Source organism: Quercus robur, chromosome 7 (assembly GCF_932294415.1).
Source record: "Quercus robur chromosome 7, dhQueRobu3.1, whole genome shotgun sequence".
Taxonomy (NCBI): Eukaryota; Viridiplantae; Streptophyta; class Magnoliopsida; order Fagales; family Fagaceae; genus Quercus; species Quercus robur.
In genome coordinates this window covers 7,825,130-7,843,666 of record NC_065540.1, presented here as the reverse complement: position 1 = coordinate 7,843,666, position 18,537 = coordinate 7,825,130, and the positions used below count along the sequence as shown (strand labels likewise).

General features: G+C 33.2%; 1 protein-coding gene across 1 annotated transcript; it reads right to left on the bottom strand.

Annotated features, from left to right (window-relative positions):
* Positions 1-12,062: 12,062 nt before the first annotated feature.
* On the bottom strand, positions 12,063-14,342 carry LOC126692024 (late embryogenesis abundant protein ECP63-like). Its single transcript, XM_050387426.1, has 3 exons — positions 13,305-14,342; positions 12,867-12,976; positions 12,063-12,575 (listed from the first exon to the last, which is right to left on the bottom strand). The coding sequence occupies exon 1, from the start codon at positions 14,265-14,267 to the stop codon at positions 13,539-13,541; it is 729 nt and encodes a 242-aa protein (XP_050243383.1). The 5' UTR covers positions 14,268-14,342; the 3' UTR covers positions 12,063-12,575; positions 12,867-12,976; positions 13,305-13,538.
* Positions 14,343-18,537: the final 4,195 nt, after the last annotated feature.

Sequence of the window (18,537 nt, the reverse complement as noted above, 5' to 3'; positions counted from 1 at the left end):
TTTCCATTTGCACAAACTTTCCATATGCCAATTAATTTCATTCTAATTTTACAACCAAATGTATGAATGGGAATAACTAATAGTTTAATCTCTATTTGGTATACTAAACATGCCCTTACATTCTGTTTGTTTCAACATTAACATTTTCTAGAAAATAAATCATTTTTCTATATTTGTTAGCAAATAGCAACTTTAAAATGAGTTGAAAAACTATTGCTTAACTTCCTTTATTTAGAGTAGCAACTTTCTAAAGAACAATTCTATCTAGTGTGAAGCTAAATAAGGAAAATAATTATATTTTATGTGAAGCTTTTTTTTTTCTTCTTCTCTAGAAAATTTTAGTGGAAAACAATTCTATCACATGTCAAGTGATAGTTTTTTTTTTTTTTTTTTTTTTGACCCACTTTTTATACTACCAAATATAGGAAAATGTGAAAAACTATCTTCACATAAAGTTTTCCATTGAAATATTGGAGTTTTGAGTGTGAACACTCACATATTCCTATTGTAATGATCAAGATATTTTCTTATTTCTCATTATTTGAGACTTGTGTTTATATCAATAATGCTTTATCAAATTTTAACCGTCAAAATTTTGGTAATTGAAGCATTATAGAACCCACCCAAAATAAATGAAAAAAAAAAAACTAAAAATATCACAAACAAATGGCCCCAGATGCCAAAATCAATCAATTCTTCATTTCTTCTAGCTCTACTCCTCCATGGGACCTCAAAGCTATCATCTCTAATATATACTTGCTGCTCTCTCAGTTCTCCCATGTTGTAATTTGTAAGGTTGAAATTTTATCAACCATCTTGTTAGCTTTATTCCGTACCAAATTTGCTTGTATTTTAGCAATTAGTAACCTTGTATTTAGGTGGGAATCATGTAAGGGTAGTGTGTGAGAGAGTGTGAAGAAATGCTCAAGATTGTGCAAAGAAGCAGGGACTCGCGACTTGATCTTGCGGGTGGATCACGGCTTGCACACGTGCCAAGCATGTCAAAAGTTGAAGCGTCATGCCAGCTGTTGCATTACAGGACAAAAGTCCCAGGCTGGCCAGGCTGTTAGCTCGCAACTTGAACCCGCGACTCAGTCCAGTCTCGAGACCAAGTCGCCAGACCACTCTGTTTGGGAAAAACTGACTCTTCGCATTTCTTTCTCATCCCACTATATATAGACCCTTATACTCACGAAATATAGAGAGCTTCTAGAGAGAATTTTGAGAGAAAAATTCTAGAGAAAAATGAGATTGACTCATCCACAATCTTCATATAGAGACTCAAATTCCTCTACTCTCTTCCTCTACATTGTTATATCCTTGAGAGGTACTTTATCAAAACATTTTCTCACCATACCCATATCTGTGAGAAAGCTGTTTGGTGCTTTGGGAAGCAGTTAAGAAGGGACCAATTTCATATTGGTTGATGTTATGGTCAAGTAGCAGAATTCGATAAGCTAAAGAAGAAATAGGTTTGACGTAACCTCGTTGGAGTAGGAGCTTGGAGGGCTTAGGTACATTGGGTAGATTAGGCTTAGAGGGTCTTCTGCTGTTCATGTATCCCAACTACATTTTTTAGTGGATTAGTTACCGCTTGGAGGGCGGCAGAGAGGTTTTACGCCGAGGGCTTCAGTTTCCTCTTCGATAACACATCGTTGTGTTGTCCCTGTGTTTGCATCTCTCTTCCCTTAATCTTTGCCATTTAATTTCTGCTGTGGATGTAATTTTATTTGGTTTAGATTGTTTATCAATTTTGTATTAAGCTTATGTTCATATTCCGCATATTAATTGTTTAAGTTTAAACTTGAATTGGTAATTTGTTAATTGGGGATCTAAACGTTTATAGTGTTTTATACACTAATTGAACTTTCATAATTAATTCTTGCTATAGAGCCTCCAATGGCCTAGCTGGCTAGCCCATTCTCTTGTCAATTGGCTTCTTTTTGTTCAACTTGGGGACCCCAACTCATCTCACCCATCCCTTAGTGAGTTTTTATTGAGGATTTTGGGCAAGTTCCCCCTTTTTGTCGATGCCCTTTGTTCGGTCTCATGATTAATAATATTTCTTCATCTTAATTAATTAAAAAAAAAAAAATCACGGATGCCAAGAGTTTGATAGCTTATTAAAACTTCTTGACATTTTGAATTGAAACATTTAAGAATTAAATCTATCGTCTCTCTCCACTATCAAACTATGAAAAAGAAAATAGCACCATACCATGTGAATTATTAAAAACTTTTGGTGGTAAATAATAAGGTAGTACCACTAATATTTTTAGGATCACATCGTACTATCCTGCCCTGTAGTGGGTTGCTACCTAGACAAAAAAGAATTCTCATGTAAAAAATGAAAGAACACTCCAACATCATTTTCACGATCATCAACATGGTCCCATTACCATCAGCTTTCCCAGCACCCAATTTTGACCCAGTGAAATGAAATTTTATAGCCACTCATTTGAACCAAAACTTTTCCTTAGCAGATATAATAGATGGAGAAACTTTCTTGAGCCAAAATTTTGTCTTAGTAGAGATAAATAAAAATGAAGAACATTTATTTACTAATTAACACCTTAGCATGAACCACTGGTGATTTGCCTTAGCCTTCTGGCTATGAATTTGTATTTCTCAGGTGAGCCCAGATCATAATTTGAAAGAGTCCAGTAAATTTCCTTTGATAAATACCAGTCTTTATCTATAAAGTTTGGGCCTGTAGCTCAGGCAGTATCCCACAACATTTTCAATAGCTCCAAATTGGTTGATCTAGCCCAAACTCTACTGCTCTCTCTGTCTCTTTGGGCAGCCTAAAAACACTGACAACAAGCATGTCCAAGACTCAACAAAAAGGTGTCTCAATAGTCAATTCTCACCACCCGAACATGGGGTAAAGATCAAGATTCTGATCTGAACATTTATTTATTTAACAAGATTCTGATCTAATCAGGTAGGTAATATAATAAGGGTCCGGTTAATGTGTGCCCTTAGGGCACACATTAAGCTTTCTGTTTTTGGAAACATTTTCTCGAGAATTGAAAAAACTGTCATTACTTTTTTAATTCTCGAGAAAATGTTTCCAAAAACAGAAAGCTTAATGTGTGCCAAGGCACATATTAGTAAAATCCATATAATAATATGCATATCATTAACTAAAACTATTGGTATTACTTAGCATTTTTGGGTACAGTCAGGTGTACTATTAGTTAGTTCTTATCTGTCAGAGCAGTAGAGTTTTAACTTTGAGTAATGCAAGGGACACAGAAAAGTGCACAACTTTGTGTCACAACTCGTTATGTGATGAGATTTAATTAGCACAAGTGTGTCCATATAACCCATCATCACACTTACACCAATTATAACTCACCATATAGACGAGTTGTGGTACAAAATTATGCACTTTTCTGTGTCCTAAGAATTACCCTTTAACTATAAAGAATGAAGTACAAATAAGATATACTTATTTTGTTCTTGAAACCATAAGATATCTAATTAAGGCAACAAACATTTAAATAATTGGACTAATGTTTTTCTTTATTAAGTAGCTTCAAGATCTGAATAAAAATTAGGCTATTTTATTTTTCCCTTTTGCCTAGTGGCTAGGCAATCCACTTGACAGCAATAAGTCAAAAACTGATAGGTACACCAGTAAATAAAGGCGAACCCACATCATCAAATTGGGTAAGTTACTAATTAGACATATATTCTAATGTTTATTAAAGGTAAAAGGAAGTAATAAGAAAAACATTTTTGAGAAATGACAACACTCAAGCTCAACACTGACTCAATGAAAGAAAACACAATAAGTACGAACATCTTTCCCATAGAATATAGATTGACAGCGCAATTGAACATGTTCAAAATAAAAATTGGGAATTAATTATTACAAACATGTCCAAGTCTGGTGCCGCATGAAAGGGTTGAGGACTCAATAAGTTAAACGAATTAGGGAGAGTCAGGTGCCTCATGAAAAGATTGAGAATGCTATGGTCATTATCAATCAATTTGTTGTTCCAACAAAGTGATTTTGTTCTTACGATTGAGCTTCTCCCCAATGAATAAAGAAACCTATTGAATACTTTTCTCCGGCCAATGCATTGAGCACATGTTTAGAGAAGCCAACAAAGTATGGATGCTATTCAACGGTATTGTAGTCATAAACTGTTTTTACTGAGGTTTAACCTCTGCTAACCCTTGATCTGGCTGATTTGTACTTTTATTTTTTTATTTTTTATTTTTTTTAGACAAACACATTATGTTCACTCCATTTGTTTCAAATAAAATATTTTATATGTAAAATATTTTCAAGTATTTGCATGACTAGTAAAAATTTTCAACCAAACCACCAAAATCGGTGGCTCAACCAACGTAGTCACTAGTGCCAAAGGTCAAGTGACCAAACAGCCACTAGGTGGTGTTTCTGGTGACCAAACTGCTGGCACTGATTGTCGGAATGTGTCTCCAGCCACCGAACCGCCAGCATCGATTGCCAGATGCTATTCAACGGTATTGTAGTCATAAACTGTTTTTAATGAGGTTTAACCTCTGCTAACCCTTGATCTAGCTAATTTGTACTTCTACTTTTTTTTTTTGGACAAACACATTATGTTCACTCCATTTGTTTCAAATAAAATATTTATATGTAAAATATTTTCAAGTATTTGCATGACTAGTAAAATTTTTCAACCAAACCACCTAAATCGGTGGCTCAACCAACGGAGTCACTAGTGCCAAAGGTCAAGTGACCGAACGACCACTAGGTGGTGTTTTTGGTGACCAAACTGCTGGCACTGGTTGTTGAAATGTGTCTCCAGCCACCAAACCACCAGCATCGATTGCCGGAGCTAAGTTGAACAACCAACACCTATTGTTGGAGCGGTGGCTTTGGCCACCAAACTGGTGACCAAGCCACCGTATGGAGGTAAGGGAAGCCACTGTATGTTTTTGCAAAATATTTTACCAAAGTTTTAAACATAAAACATTTTACAATTTTTAACAAAAGATTTTACCATTAATAGAAAATATTATACAAGTTTGACGATGTTTTATCTGCAAACAAAAACTTTTTTTTTTTTTGAGGAAATGCAAACAAACACTTGAAAATGAGAAAATATTTTTTGGAAAATATTTTTACTTAAAAACAAGCTAAATATTTGGACCCGCTTCATGATGATTGCCTTCTAATTATTAGACCAAGACATCAATTGCCAAAGGCTTTGTAGCTGAATTGGCACCTCCCAATGCACAAAGTGTTTGGGGGTTGAGGGGAGAAAGAGTTCGAGTTATGGGGTTAAAAACATGTTGTAATTATCTCTTTTAAAAAAAAGAAAAAAGACCAAGACATCAATTAATTTAAGCCTTAAATATATAGAATGCAAAAGGTTGAGATTTAATGTCTTGCTCTCCAGGCCAACTTTTAGAAAACATCTCTCAAACATGAAAGCAACTAAATTGGAGTTTAAATAATAATCCAGTGATTATAAGAGGCTGTTTGGATGGCCTGTTTTCGTAATTCAATTCTCAATTTCCATAACTTATAACTCAAAAATGGTGGGACCCATAGCTCAATATCTATTTGGCTGCACAATAACTCTGTTTCCATCACTCAATTCTCTGATTTTTGAGTTATGAGTTATGGAAATTGAAAACACATTTTGGCTATTTTCAATTTCCATAACTCATAACCCAATGACATTTTTGTAATTAAACACACATGGTGGGACCCATTACATTGTTTTGTCAACTCAACTCCAGACACTTTCTCCTTCTTTTTCTCTTTCTTTCTTCTCCTAGGTTCGGTCTCCATTGTTCTTCCTCTTTTTTCTTTTTTCTTTTTTTTTTCACTGGGTTCGAGTTTCTGGGTTTCTTTCTTTTCTTTTTATTTTTTGTTCTTCATCATAAAATTTTTTGGTCTGAAGCTACACTCCATGATTGGGTAAGGATGGGTTTGGGTTTGGACTTGGATTTGGGGTTTCAAAATACCCACATGAATGGGTTTCAAAATACCCATTCCTTGAACACGGCAATTGGGGTTTTGGTGTGGTGTGCCAGCCAAGACTGTGGACGAAGATCTCGCATCGGTTCTGTATTGGTTGATGGACGAAGGCCGTGGACGAAGACCGTCGCCGTATTGGTTCTGTATTGACTCGTCGTCATTGTCGCTAGCTGAGGTGGAGGTGGAATTAGCCGTCTGATTGGCCAGATTTTGTTGTTGTTGTTGTTGTTGTTGTTGTTGTTGTTGTTGTTGTTGTTGCTGTTGTTGTTGTTGTTGCTGTTGTTGTTATTGTGGTTGAAGCTGGGTTCGGGTTTGTGTTTTGGGAGAGTAACAGGGGTGAAGGAGGGGAAATGAGAAAAGAGAAAATGGTGGGGCCCACAAAATAGTTTTGCTCTGACCAAGTGACAGGTATGGGGCCTATAAATAGTGTGAAAAATATTGAGTGATGAGAAGTGAGTGATGGTGCCAAACAGGGTGAGGTATTTTAAGTGATGAGTGATAAGTGATGAATGATGAGTGACCGAAATTGAATGATGAAAAAAAATGATCCAAACAAACCCTAAACGTCTTTGTTTTTGTTTTGTTTTTTGTTTTTTTTTTTTTTTGGTAGTGTCTTGATGTTTGTCTTTCAAATCTAATATCTCCATTATTTGTCCAAAAAAACACTAAGATCGCAATTGTTCAACACAACACATCATTGCGACCAAAGAATTCATCCCCAACGTCTGTCCTTGAATCATTTGATTAGGAATGAGGGCAAGTAGAAACCGCGTGTTAATAACACAGTGTTTATGCTTCAATGTAACCCTGCGACATATCATTTTCGACCCCCCACTTTTTCAAAACCCCATCGAGTCATTTCTTAATAAAAACAACCTTCCCGAAGTGTTAAACATCATTTTTTTTAAGCCAAAATGCCACGTGTTTTGTTTCCCTGGAAAAATTCAATAAAGAAGGACAAGTATCAAGTAGAAACACTGGTCCATATGAATGGCTTTGGATAGGAATAAGCACTTGTTGATATCAAAAATTAAACACAAGTAGACATAACCTTAATACTATTCTTAAAGGGGTAGTGACAATTTTACATCAATAAAGACAATTTTTTGTCAGATTTTTTACCAATTTTATGAGTTATATACCTAATAAAGTTAACTTTTTGAATTTTGCTTATCACTTTAATATTATTTTTAATTATTTTATTAATTTATATTAATTTTTTATTAGATGAACTTCATAATAAACTATCCATGACGAACACCTTACGGTGTAATTAAAGCCAAATGGGTGATGTATAGATAGCCCTCCATATGTATCTGAATCACTGCAACAAAGTCATCAAGTGAATTGACGACAAAAAGGAAGGCAATCATCAAAATAAGACAAATGTGGCACATGATCCTAATCCATATATATTTCATTAGAAGTGACATCTTGTACTTTAACCCAATATTCCAAATAAAGAAAAAGACAACTGGAGAGCGGCAGCTTAGAATATCATTTTTCTTTTTAATTTATTGTGTTCTTTTTATATATATGTTGGTATATCTTAGTCTTTCAAATCTCACTTTAAATAAATTAAGTACTTTTATGATATCCTGGTAAATCATCAATCAATTCTGATGAGTAAAAGTAATTATTAGTTAGTAAACCTCTTTTCCAGCGTAGTCAGGGTATTGTATGTTGTGTGAAAAGATGGACACGGCTTACATTCGGATTTGGACACGTGTCCAAGAGTGGACATGTGTCCACCATCTAACGTGTCCAGTGAAAACTTCCACCGGACACAAGTCATACCCTGAAAAGATTTCTTGTCTGTACCCCCCACCCTTTCACTTATTAGAGCAAAAACAAGCTAGGTTTTAGAGCGAAAACAAGCTAGGTTTTATTGGGTATTATATGTTCAATTTTGGCTTAATAACAAATATAAAATGTTTAAAATAAGTTTAAATTTGAACTATGTCTACAAATTATGTTTGAGCTTAAGCTTACTAGATGGTTTAAAAACTCGAGCTCATCTTAATTCATTAGTCAAATTGAGCTCAAGCTTAATATCAAGCTCAAACTTTGACTTAATATTAAGCTTTTAAAAGTACATACACGTATTTTATCAAACTTATATTAACTATATTATTAAACCAATTTTAATTAGGAATTGGACCATATAAGTAATTTATTTTTCAAACTTATATCAATCTTATTACCAGGATCATAAACCAAACAAGTTAATTCATTATAATTATTTTTTATGGGCTTGACTCATTTATTAAACGTCTAAAATTAAGGCTTAAACTTAACTTGTTTATAAACAATCAAATATGAAAGAGTTTTTTTACAAGCCTCTAGAGGAGAATCATACATCCCTGTGATGCATATAATTATCTCTATTCCCTAATCTAACAAACTATAAACAGATCATAACTTAATTTAGAATAGGAATCTAGGATCCCAAAATCAAAATTCCATTTTTGTCATCTAAATTAGATCATATCTCAATTCAGACTAGGAATCTAGGATCCCAAAATCAAAATTCCATTTTTGTTGTCTATGTTTCAAAGTAAGTGAGCTTTTAGATTATGATACGAGTGCGACAAAATATGTTTTTTAATAAATTATTTAATATATTTTTATTTATATTTTCGATATATTACTATGATTTTTTTTTATATATATATAATGATAAACATATAAGAATTTAAGAGCATTAATAGATAATAAAGTGAGAGATGGAGGGAGTCTGAGGGAGAGCTGGATTACTGGAGCCATGGGTGAGAGAGAGAGAGAGAAGAAACGGAGAGAACGAGAGAGTTTTTGAGATGATTTTATGGTTATTTTTTTAAAGTACGTTGTCAAAATGATTTGTTTTGATGAAATATTTTACATTTTTTTAAGCAATTATGTTTTGATGAATGGTATGTCAAATAATTTGGTATGCTAAAAATATGTATGTCATAACACCAAATTGAGTTTTTAAACTGTTTATCCTCTCGACCACCTAGAGGGTAAGACGTATGTCATGTTTGTTGGTCGTGTGCCTGGGGTGTACAACACATGGGAAGAAGCCCGTGCCCAAGTCCATCAATATTTTGTGGCAAACCACAAGTTGTTTAAGCATAAATTGGATGTAGAACTTGCTTTTATGAAGTTTTGGCAGATTGAAGGTGGGAGTGTGCAACAAGGTACTTCATCCAGTACTCCTTCAACTGAAGATAGTTCCAGCACAGAAGATGTTAAATACGATTTATTGAAATATCAATTAGATATCACAATTGAGCAGCAGAACTATGCAATGAAGATTACAAAGTTGAATGCAAGAATACTAAACGTAGTGGCATCTCAAGTCCGGCCTAATGATGAGCTCAATAAAATGGCACATCTAACTTGGGTGAATGACCATGAAAGTTGTGTTAGGGTTGTTATTTTTGTATTTGGGTACCTCTGTTATTGCTATGTAAAACTTAGATGTGTATATGTTCATATTTGTTGTGATTGGAATTAATGGACGTGCTTATATGATGTATACATTCATATTTGTTGTGATTTGTATAGGTATTTTGAGATGTTCAATTATATTTATAAAAATATTTTTTTGGCATTTTCCTAAAATGTTTTACTTTGGGGACCCAAACGTAGGAAAATATTTTTCGAAAAAATACTTTTACATGCACAACCAAACACTGAAGATACATTTGCGGTGTATTTTCTACAACCCAAAACAAATATCAGAAAATATTTTCCCTTGAAATTATTTTAGGCTCGAAAGTTCATTTAGATGGAGCCAAAACGCAGCCTAAATTTCGAAGTGCATGAGCTTTTAGATTATGGCTATTGGAAAATCTTTATGAACAGATGGGACTTTGAAATGATGTGAATTTAATTGTGGACAAAACAAAACAACAGAAATGCTTAGATATTAATGAAGAGAGGAAGAAAAGTCAATTAAGGAAGATTGCACGATGGGGAAAAGTAAGTCATAGAAAAAAAAAAAAAAAAAAACCACAAACGGATATTCTTAATCAAAGTACCGTTTGCTAAAGTACTGCTTGGTAATATTGCTCTAATAATATATTATTTGTGTAATAAAAATATATATAAATGAAAAAGTGTTGAGAAAATATATAACCAAATTGTTGTTTAATAATCAGAATTCAGAACGCAATGATTTTTTTTTTCTTAACCTTCCAAGTTGGGCCTTGGCTATATTTTCTTTATTACCATCTAAAACACCACCTTCTCAAACCCAATAATGCCACCAGTGAAGCTATCATGGCCAGCCCATATTTTTCATGAAGCAAAATTGAAATAGAACTCTCAAAAGAAAAAAAAAAAAAAAATTGAAATAGAACTCAAATTGAAATAGAACTCTTATTCAACTAAAACACTAAGAGAGTAAATATCTGAAATGACTAAACTAGTATTTAAATGGAGAGATAAGAGTGAAATAGTGTTTGGATTGCAGTGGGTTTTTTCACTCTGGATTTTTGTGTGATTATTTTATCTAAAGATCTCAAGTGAGATATTTAAAGACCCACAAAAGTTGCCAACGTTCATTTTAGTTCATACAAATTAGGACATGAGCGTTAAAGTCTCTAACGTTTATTTAAACGTTAAAATCAGACCTCTTATCCACCTCACTGCCTCTATTCACAACTCATTATCCCTGAGAAATCTTAACTGCATATTTGATTATGTCAAACCCACATAGCCAATCATAGTCAAAACATGCAATTTCATTATTTAAACAATTTTATTAATAATAATCATCTCATATACAATATTGTGTAAGGTAATTTCTTTTGAAAATTGCACATATACACATTGTGGGTTATTTTACCACACAGTTCAACATCCATATTGTGGGCTATTTGGCCACACAATCCAACATCTCCCACTTGGCCAAATAATTTGAGATGTACAATAATTATTCAGTAACTCCCATCGTACGGACATGTCCCTTGAAACTCTCTGCAGCAGCTGCCTTTGTCAATGGATCTGCCACCATCTCTTTTGATGATGCATATTCTACAAGAATTTCATTTTTTAGTACCATCAAAAATATAATAATAATGATGTTCAATATGTTTACCTCTTGTACCAAGCTCACCACTTTTTATGGTGCATAACTGCATATTGCAGCTTGGTTATGACACATAACTTTTATAGGCTCATTTGGTATTTCTTTTATATTTAAACTTTTAAGAAAACCTTTTATCCAAACAGCTTCTGATATGGCACTACTACATGTTGTATATTGCACTACTACATGTATATTCTGCATCCATGGTGCTTTTAGCTACACAACTTTGTTTTTTATTACACCAAGAAATAGCTTCTCCTCCAAGAAGGAATTCATAACCCGATGTGCATTTCCCATCATCTGTGTCACGAGAGAAATCAGAATCAGAATATCTAATAACTTTCAAATGTTTCCCACTATAAGTCATTTTATGACTTTTTGTACTTTTAATATATCTTAAAATTCTTTTAACAGCCATCCAATAGGCCTCACTTGGATTACTTTGAAATTTACTCACAAGGCTAACAGCAAAACTTAAGTCAGGTCTAGTACATAATATAGCATACATTAGGCTACCAACAAATAACATACATTATGCTACCAACAACTTGAGCATAAAGTCTATGCCCCATTTTTCTTTTCTCTTCATCATTTACAGGACACATTTTCTTAGACAATTTGGTTTGTTTATGGATAGAAGTATCAATTGGATTTGGACTATCCATATAAAATCTTTTTAAAATTTTTATCAATATATTGTTCTTGATATAATTGAAGTATTCTTGATTTTCTATCTCTAACAATTTGAATTCCTATTCCTAACATATAGGAAGCTTCTCCCACATCTTTCATTTCAAATTGGGATTTTAGAAAATCTTTAACTTCACATATAGATTCAACATGATTACCAGCCATCAAAATATCAACAACATACAAAGATAAAATTATAAAATCACTCCTACTATTTCAATGATATACACAATGATCATAATCATTAGCTCTAAAACCAAATTTAACAATTGCATTATGAAAAGTATAATACCATTGCCTTGATGCTTGTTTCAAAGATATATTTTATCCAAATAAACTCGAAGATGGACCTGGCCTGAATATATAGAATCAGAAACCAGTGCATTTTGTATTCGATGAGATCACAAGTTATATTATCAAACCTATAGAGCAACAAAATTCACTTCCAACAACAAAGATAACGAGGTCATATTCATATATACCTCGAACTGAAAAGTGAAAAGGAACACAAACGATAGGACATATATAAACAGTAACAAAATACACAAAAGAAAAACACCAACAGCATCATTATCATGCAAAATAACCGAATGGGTACATGATCACATCTTGACTTGGCGATCCACCACCTCAATACGTACTTTGCCTTCATCATCCAAATGTCCCACATCGTTAAAAGTCTGACCGCTAATTTGATCAGCCTCTTTCAGTTTAGAAGCTACATATCCTGGTCGGGTCTCTTCAACATCCACCTCAACCGTCCCTACTTCCCTTAATGCTCCGGTATCATCATCCAACACCACATACGCAGTAGCGGCCCTAATCAAAATAGCAAGTTCTCATTACCACCACGAAGCACACACACACAGCAATTCATGCCATGAAATTTCTCACAAAACATTTTTCAAAACTTACTACAATTTTCTAAACATGCAAGTTATGATGAGAGTAACATCACTTTCATATGTGATGTCATTAGTACCCACTTTATTATGTACCAATTACAATATATTATGTCAGGATTAAGACGTGTAAAGAAATTTATAAAGCCTGATGATAACTTTAGCATTTGCCACTTTTGAATTATATCTTAAATGTTAATTTCAATACCTCTCAGCTTCAGGCTCATTTCGGGTAGCTTCGTCCTTGTACTCCTGGCCCTTCAGCTTCAACCCTTCCATTTTCTGTCTCGCTTCCCCTGTTGTTTCGCTCAACTTCTCCTGCATCATATATTGTCATTTTTTAATGAAACCTACATAACAATCTAGGCAATGTTTGATATTTCAAAATAAATTTATAACTTTTGAGTTGGTCGTTTTTTATTGAAGAATAAAAAATGATGAATCCATAAAAAAAGTGATAGATAAATGAATTTTTAGTTATGTCTAGTACACAGAGTCAGCAAAGATTAATGAATATTAGTTATTGTTTACTATGCCAAACAATTAAACAATTGTGAATTTTTTTTAAGAAGTAAAATAGTGAAATTTATTGTTAAAAAAAAAAAAAAAAATTGTGTTTGTATCATATGTATGATATATTATATACCTTGGTTGCCTCTTTAGTCTCGTCAGTGTTCTCCTTGACTTCCTCTTTCTTACCAGTCAAGAAACCCATAGCTCTTTTAGCAGCATCGGCAGCAGAGTCCTTAATCTCTCCAAGCTTAGCCAACGTAGTATCCTTCCCCTCTATAGCTTTCCCCGCCGCATAATCCTTATTCTCACTCGCCTTTCCAACCGTCGTGTCCTTCGTCTCCTTCGCCTTCTCCGCCGTGTAATCCTTCTACTCACTTGCCTTTCCCACCGCAGAGTCCATGTCTTGCTTTGCCTTCTCCGCCGCAGAGTCCTTAGTCTCCTTTGCCTTCTGCGCCGCCGAGTCCTTAGTCTCCTTCGCCTTCTGCGCCGTGTAATCAGTATACTCACTTGCCTTTCCCACCACAGAATCCTTAGCCTGCTTGGCCTTCTCCGCCGCAGAGTCCTCAATCTCCCTTGCCTTCTCCACCGCCACCTTTGCTTTCTCTGCTGCATAGTCCTTGTACTCCTCCGCCTTCCCCTTGGTAGAGTCCTTTGTTTCCCTAGCCTTTTCTGCAGCATTCTCTGTTGTCTCTTTCGTCTTCTCAGTTGTATAATCCTTGTACTCCTTAGTTTTCTCAGCTGTAGTATCTTTAGCCTCTCTTGCTTTCTCTACAGCTCTATCTTTAGCCTCTTTAGCATTCTCTGCAGCTTGCTCTGTTGTTTCCTTTGTGGACTCTGTAGTCTCTTGGGTCTTGCCAACTACAGCTTCCTTTGCACGCTCGTATGTGTCATGAACTGCTTTCATCACAGACCCAATAACGCCAGGCCTTTGATCTTGCTCTTGGTGGTATTGTTGTTGTGAGTATTGTGTTTGCTCAGTCGTCTTAACACCTTCTTCACACTCTCTTCTTTCTCTGTTAACATCGCTGAGATCAGAGGCAGCAAGTTTCGCTGCTGCCTCGGCTCTCTCTTCCTTGAACTGCCTTGTAGACGCCATTGAAACAAATGTATTTCAGAATTGTTTTTGGTTTTCAAAACTCTTTGTTGATTTGATTTCTCTACCTGTATGAGAAGCTAGTTCGTGCTTATATATATATATATATACGTATATATATTTCTATACATATAGACGATTTGATTGGTGAAGAGATGACACGTGGTGAATGAGATTGTTGAAGATGAACACGTGGCTGTGGGGATTGACACGTGGTCTTTGCATGCATGCAAGAAACTGTAGTCAGAGGAATTCTAGGGGTATTGTCGGTGCTAAGAGGTTATCTTCCACGTGTCCCCACATGTGTCATATTGGGCTTAACTCTAGCCAAAGAGTAGGGGGGAGGAGCCAAGAATTTGTATTTGGGTGGTCAAATATAAAATTAGATAATTAATTATTTTTGTGTATATATTAATTATATCTATACTGTACATACAATTTAATAATCAAAATTCAAGTGTATTATTTCTGAATTACCAATTCCTAAACTTATCCATGAACCTAGATTTTTCAAATTAAATTATCACCCATTATATATAATGACTAAAATTTTTAAAAATACTAATAATTTAAGGATTTTTAAATAAAAGATAAACAATCATTCAAATTTCAATATATAAAAAAAATAGCTATAACTAGCTACAACCAAATACATGTTATATTATTTTATATATAAATAAAATGATAAAAATAATATATTTTAATCATATACATTTATGATGTTATGATACATTGGTTATTTTAATATTTTTAGAACAAATAAAAATATGAGAAAGTGAGAGTAGCCTACACAGCTACACACTTGCTTTTGCAGGAAGTATTTTAACCACACACATGGTTATGTAGTGGAGGAAAATTATTTAAGTGTTACCTCTGCAATATTTTTACAATAATTTTACAATAAATCCTAAGTGGTAAGTTGTTATTAGTTCTAATTTTAATCCACAACTAAATAACCTTTTTGCACACACGTAACAGCCAATAATAATTTGTCATTTAAGATTTATTGTAAAAATATTGTGAATATAGCATTTCTTTATTAAAATAACTTTACTATATATATATATATATATATATATATATATACTAATTTTTTCCCCCCTTGGGTCCCAATGTGGCTCCGCCACTGCCAGAGTGATCGATCTCCATCTGTATATGAATCGAGCTCAGCTATTCCTTCATGAATACTCTATGTTCAGAAGAAGTTGAATAAGACGAGGAGACCATTATTGAAGAAGTTGATGTAAAATATATTTCAAAAACTTTTGCCATCAAAAGATTCAAAAACATTGATCACCGCCCTACTTGATATCTGCGCCTCTTTGCCAAACTTATGAGCAGGTTTTAGGACCTAGCAAGTGTGATCAATATGTGGCAATGTCTGTTCATGATTATGCTTTTGAAAAATATCCAGGTCATAATATGATTCTCAATATTTTTTTTTTTTTTTGAGCCAACTTAGATTTTTACCCTTTCCAAAGTCGTTTCAATGTTACTATTTCCGTCATTTGGCCCATAAAATTTACTATCTCCATATTTGAGATTTAGATCTTAATTTATGAGGTGTTGAATGCAAGTTCTATTGGGATTTCCATAATTATTGGTCTTTGGTTTTGTGTTCGAGAGTTGGGATTTCCATATTTATTGGTCTTTGTATCTGTATTTGTGTTTGAGAGTTGAGATTGGGATTGGGATTAGGGTTGGGTGCAAATGCGACAATTATTATTATCTTAAAGCATTTTGTGATTTAAATTTTTTTTATTTAATATATTTGTTTTTGTAAGGCTCGAGAAAAGTGCTAATTACTCTTTTATCTTAGAAGGACCAGAATAGCTTAGTAACATTACAATTGAGGTTCCTCATAATCACTTATAAACTCATGGTCTACTATATAAACATTTGATGTGAGATTTGGCTTACCCTCACAAACACATATTCAAACTATCAATTACAAACTTATTATTTGAGGTATCATAATCTTCTTTACTTAAAATCCTATTATTTGCTTAAAATCCTAATGTTTTGGTTAGGGCTAACGTTATGCTACAATGCCTTCAAGCCAAATAACATCACTAGGTTTATTTTCATACCATTTATAACAACTCGAGTGCTTTCACTTGTCACCTCTATATATGCTTAGGGATTCATAACTAGTCAATCTATATATTGTATTCTTTATAGAGTCGTCATTTTTTATATAATTCTTTCTTGATGTTATTTTTTAGGTTGCTTTATGTTCTCATCAAGAACAAACTAGTTGACAAACTTCTCACGAAAAACAAAAGACATCTTCATATCTATTGTTATAATCACATGAAGCCTCAAACAAAATGTTGCCTTTACAAGGAGTAAAATAAGTTATTAATAAACCATTACGTGGTTAATGCTTTTAGGGCACGTCTGATACACTGTAATGATTATTACATGGAAATAGGAATAAGTATTACAAGGTATACATTAAGTTGGAATGTAATAAGTATTACTATTCATTAGTTTGGTGACCATTTGAGAATAGAATCCTAAATATGCATCCACGATTTAGTAGAGTATAAAAAGAAAGTGTAATTAAATTATTTTTGAGTCAGATTTCCTAAAATACACTTATTTTAGGGTGTTCAAAATAAAGTTAATAATTAACAAGAAGGAAAATTTATTTTCTTTCCTTTTGAAAATGTGGCAACTAATGGCTTTTTAGGAAATTTTAAAAAAAAGTTATTATATAAGGTGAATGGAATAGATATTCAGTACTTTTGATAAGGAATAGTTATTCCTCATTTTGAAGAATAGCCATTCATAAGAAATAACTATTCATTGTAATAAAAATATAATCAAATAACCGAATAGTTATGCTATAGGAATATCTATTACATTACAGTGTCTATTACAGTGTCTATTACAGTCTACCAAACGTGCTCTTACTTTATCTAGTCATAAAACCCACGCAATGAATAAAAAAAATATAATATAATTATTTTAAAAGAATATAATCTAAAATTTATATTTAAAAGTATATTATATTTTTATAAGTTTTAGAAAATGGAACATATAATCTATTTTTCATTTTGCATTCAACAACAACGTTATAATTATAAAATTATTTTATATAAATAGAAGAGATGTTATTAAATGGATTTCTTTTGTAAAAAGAATATACCACAATCAGTTGACTTATTTGAACATATCCAATATTTTTTTTTTTAAAGTACACCTCCATTCCATGGAATACATGTAACATATTACATTAAGTTTAAAATATTTTATAAATTTAGAATTGAAGCATTTTTTTTCTTTCCAAATATAAGTATAATGCTGATTTTATTGAGACTTGAATTTTAAGGTAATCTTGTGAGTATTTATCATTTTTTAGGGCTATATTTCTAATTTTCTAATATCTTTTTTTTTTTGTATTTTTTGTATTTTTTAGCCTAAAACTAAAGAATTTGATAGCCCAAGAATGTATTGACCATTTTGGTAACTTATTCAATTATTTAGCCAAGTGAATTAATTAGATTCAATTACATGCAATAAGCGTGGTAGTACAAACAAATCACCAACTAAGGATCTGTTTGGATAAAACTTATTTTGTTGAAACTGAAAACTGAAAATACTGTAACAAAATAATTTTTAAATGTGTAAATAGTGTTGTGGGACCCATTTTCAATGAAAAAGTGACTGAAAAGTGGAATTTGTGGGTCAATGAACAGTGCATCCGTGCACTGTTCACGGTTGACTTGGTCAAATAGTGCAACTAGAACCAAAAGATAAAAGAAAAAAAGTTAGAAAACGCAAACGCAGCCACTAATAATTCGAATCCAAACTCCCTTTAAGTTAAGTGCAGTAGAAAATAAATTTGATACAGGTGATTTGTTTAGGAATGAGGAAAACTATCGAGACAAAACCCCGCTGGGTGAATTTAAGGTCACCACTCCCGATAATCCACAAAGCAAGCGGTTACAAGTAAAAGAAATCACAATACTTAATACAAACCTACAATTAAACCCTTAATCCAATACCCAATTGGACTTGTAATGTAACGGCAATCTTTCCTTTCAATGCACTGTTTTCTATACGTGACTAACCAATGATGCACGGATCTCAGTATGTGACTAACACACCAACTTGAGGAAGATATTAGCTGCAAATTTCTTCAATTTATTCAATAATGAAGATCAAGAAACTCCTTGGTCACAAAACCCTTGGTGCAAAGACGCAGTAGCTTCTAGAGAATATGATGAACTATGGCAAAATTATCTTCGGTCACAATATACATGTA

What these genes read in the sequence shown, in the direction of transcription:
- LOC126692024 (XM_050387426.1), bottom strand. Translation starts at nt 14,267, where the DNA reads ATGGCGTCTACAAGGCAGTTCAAGGAAGAGAGAGCCGAGGCAGCAGCG.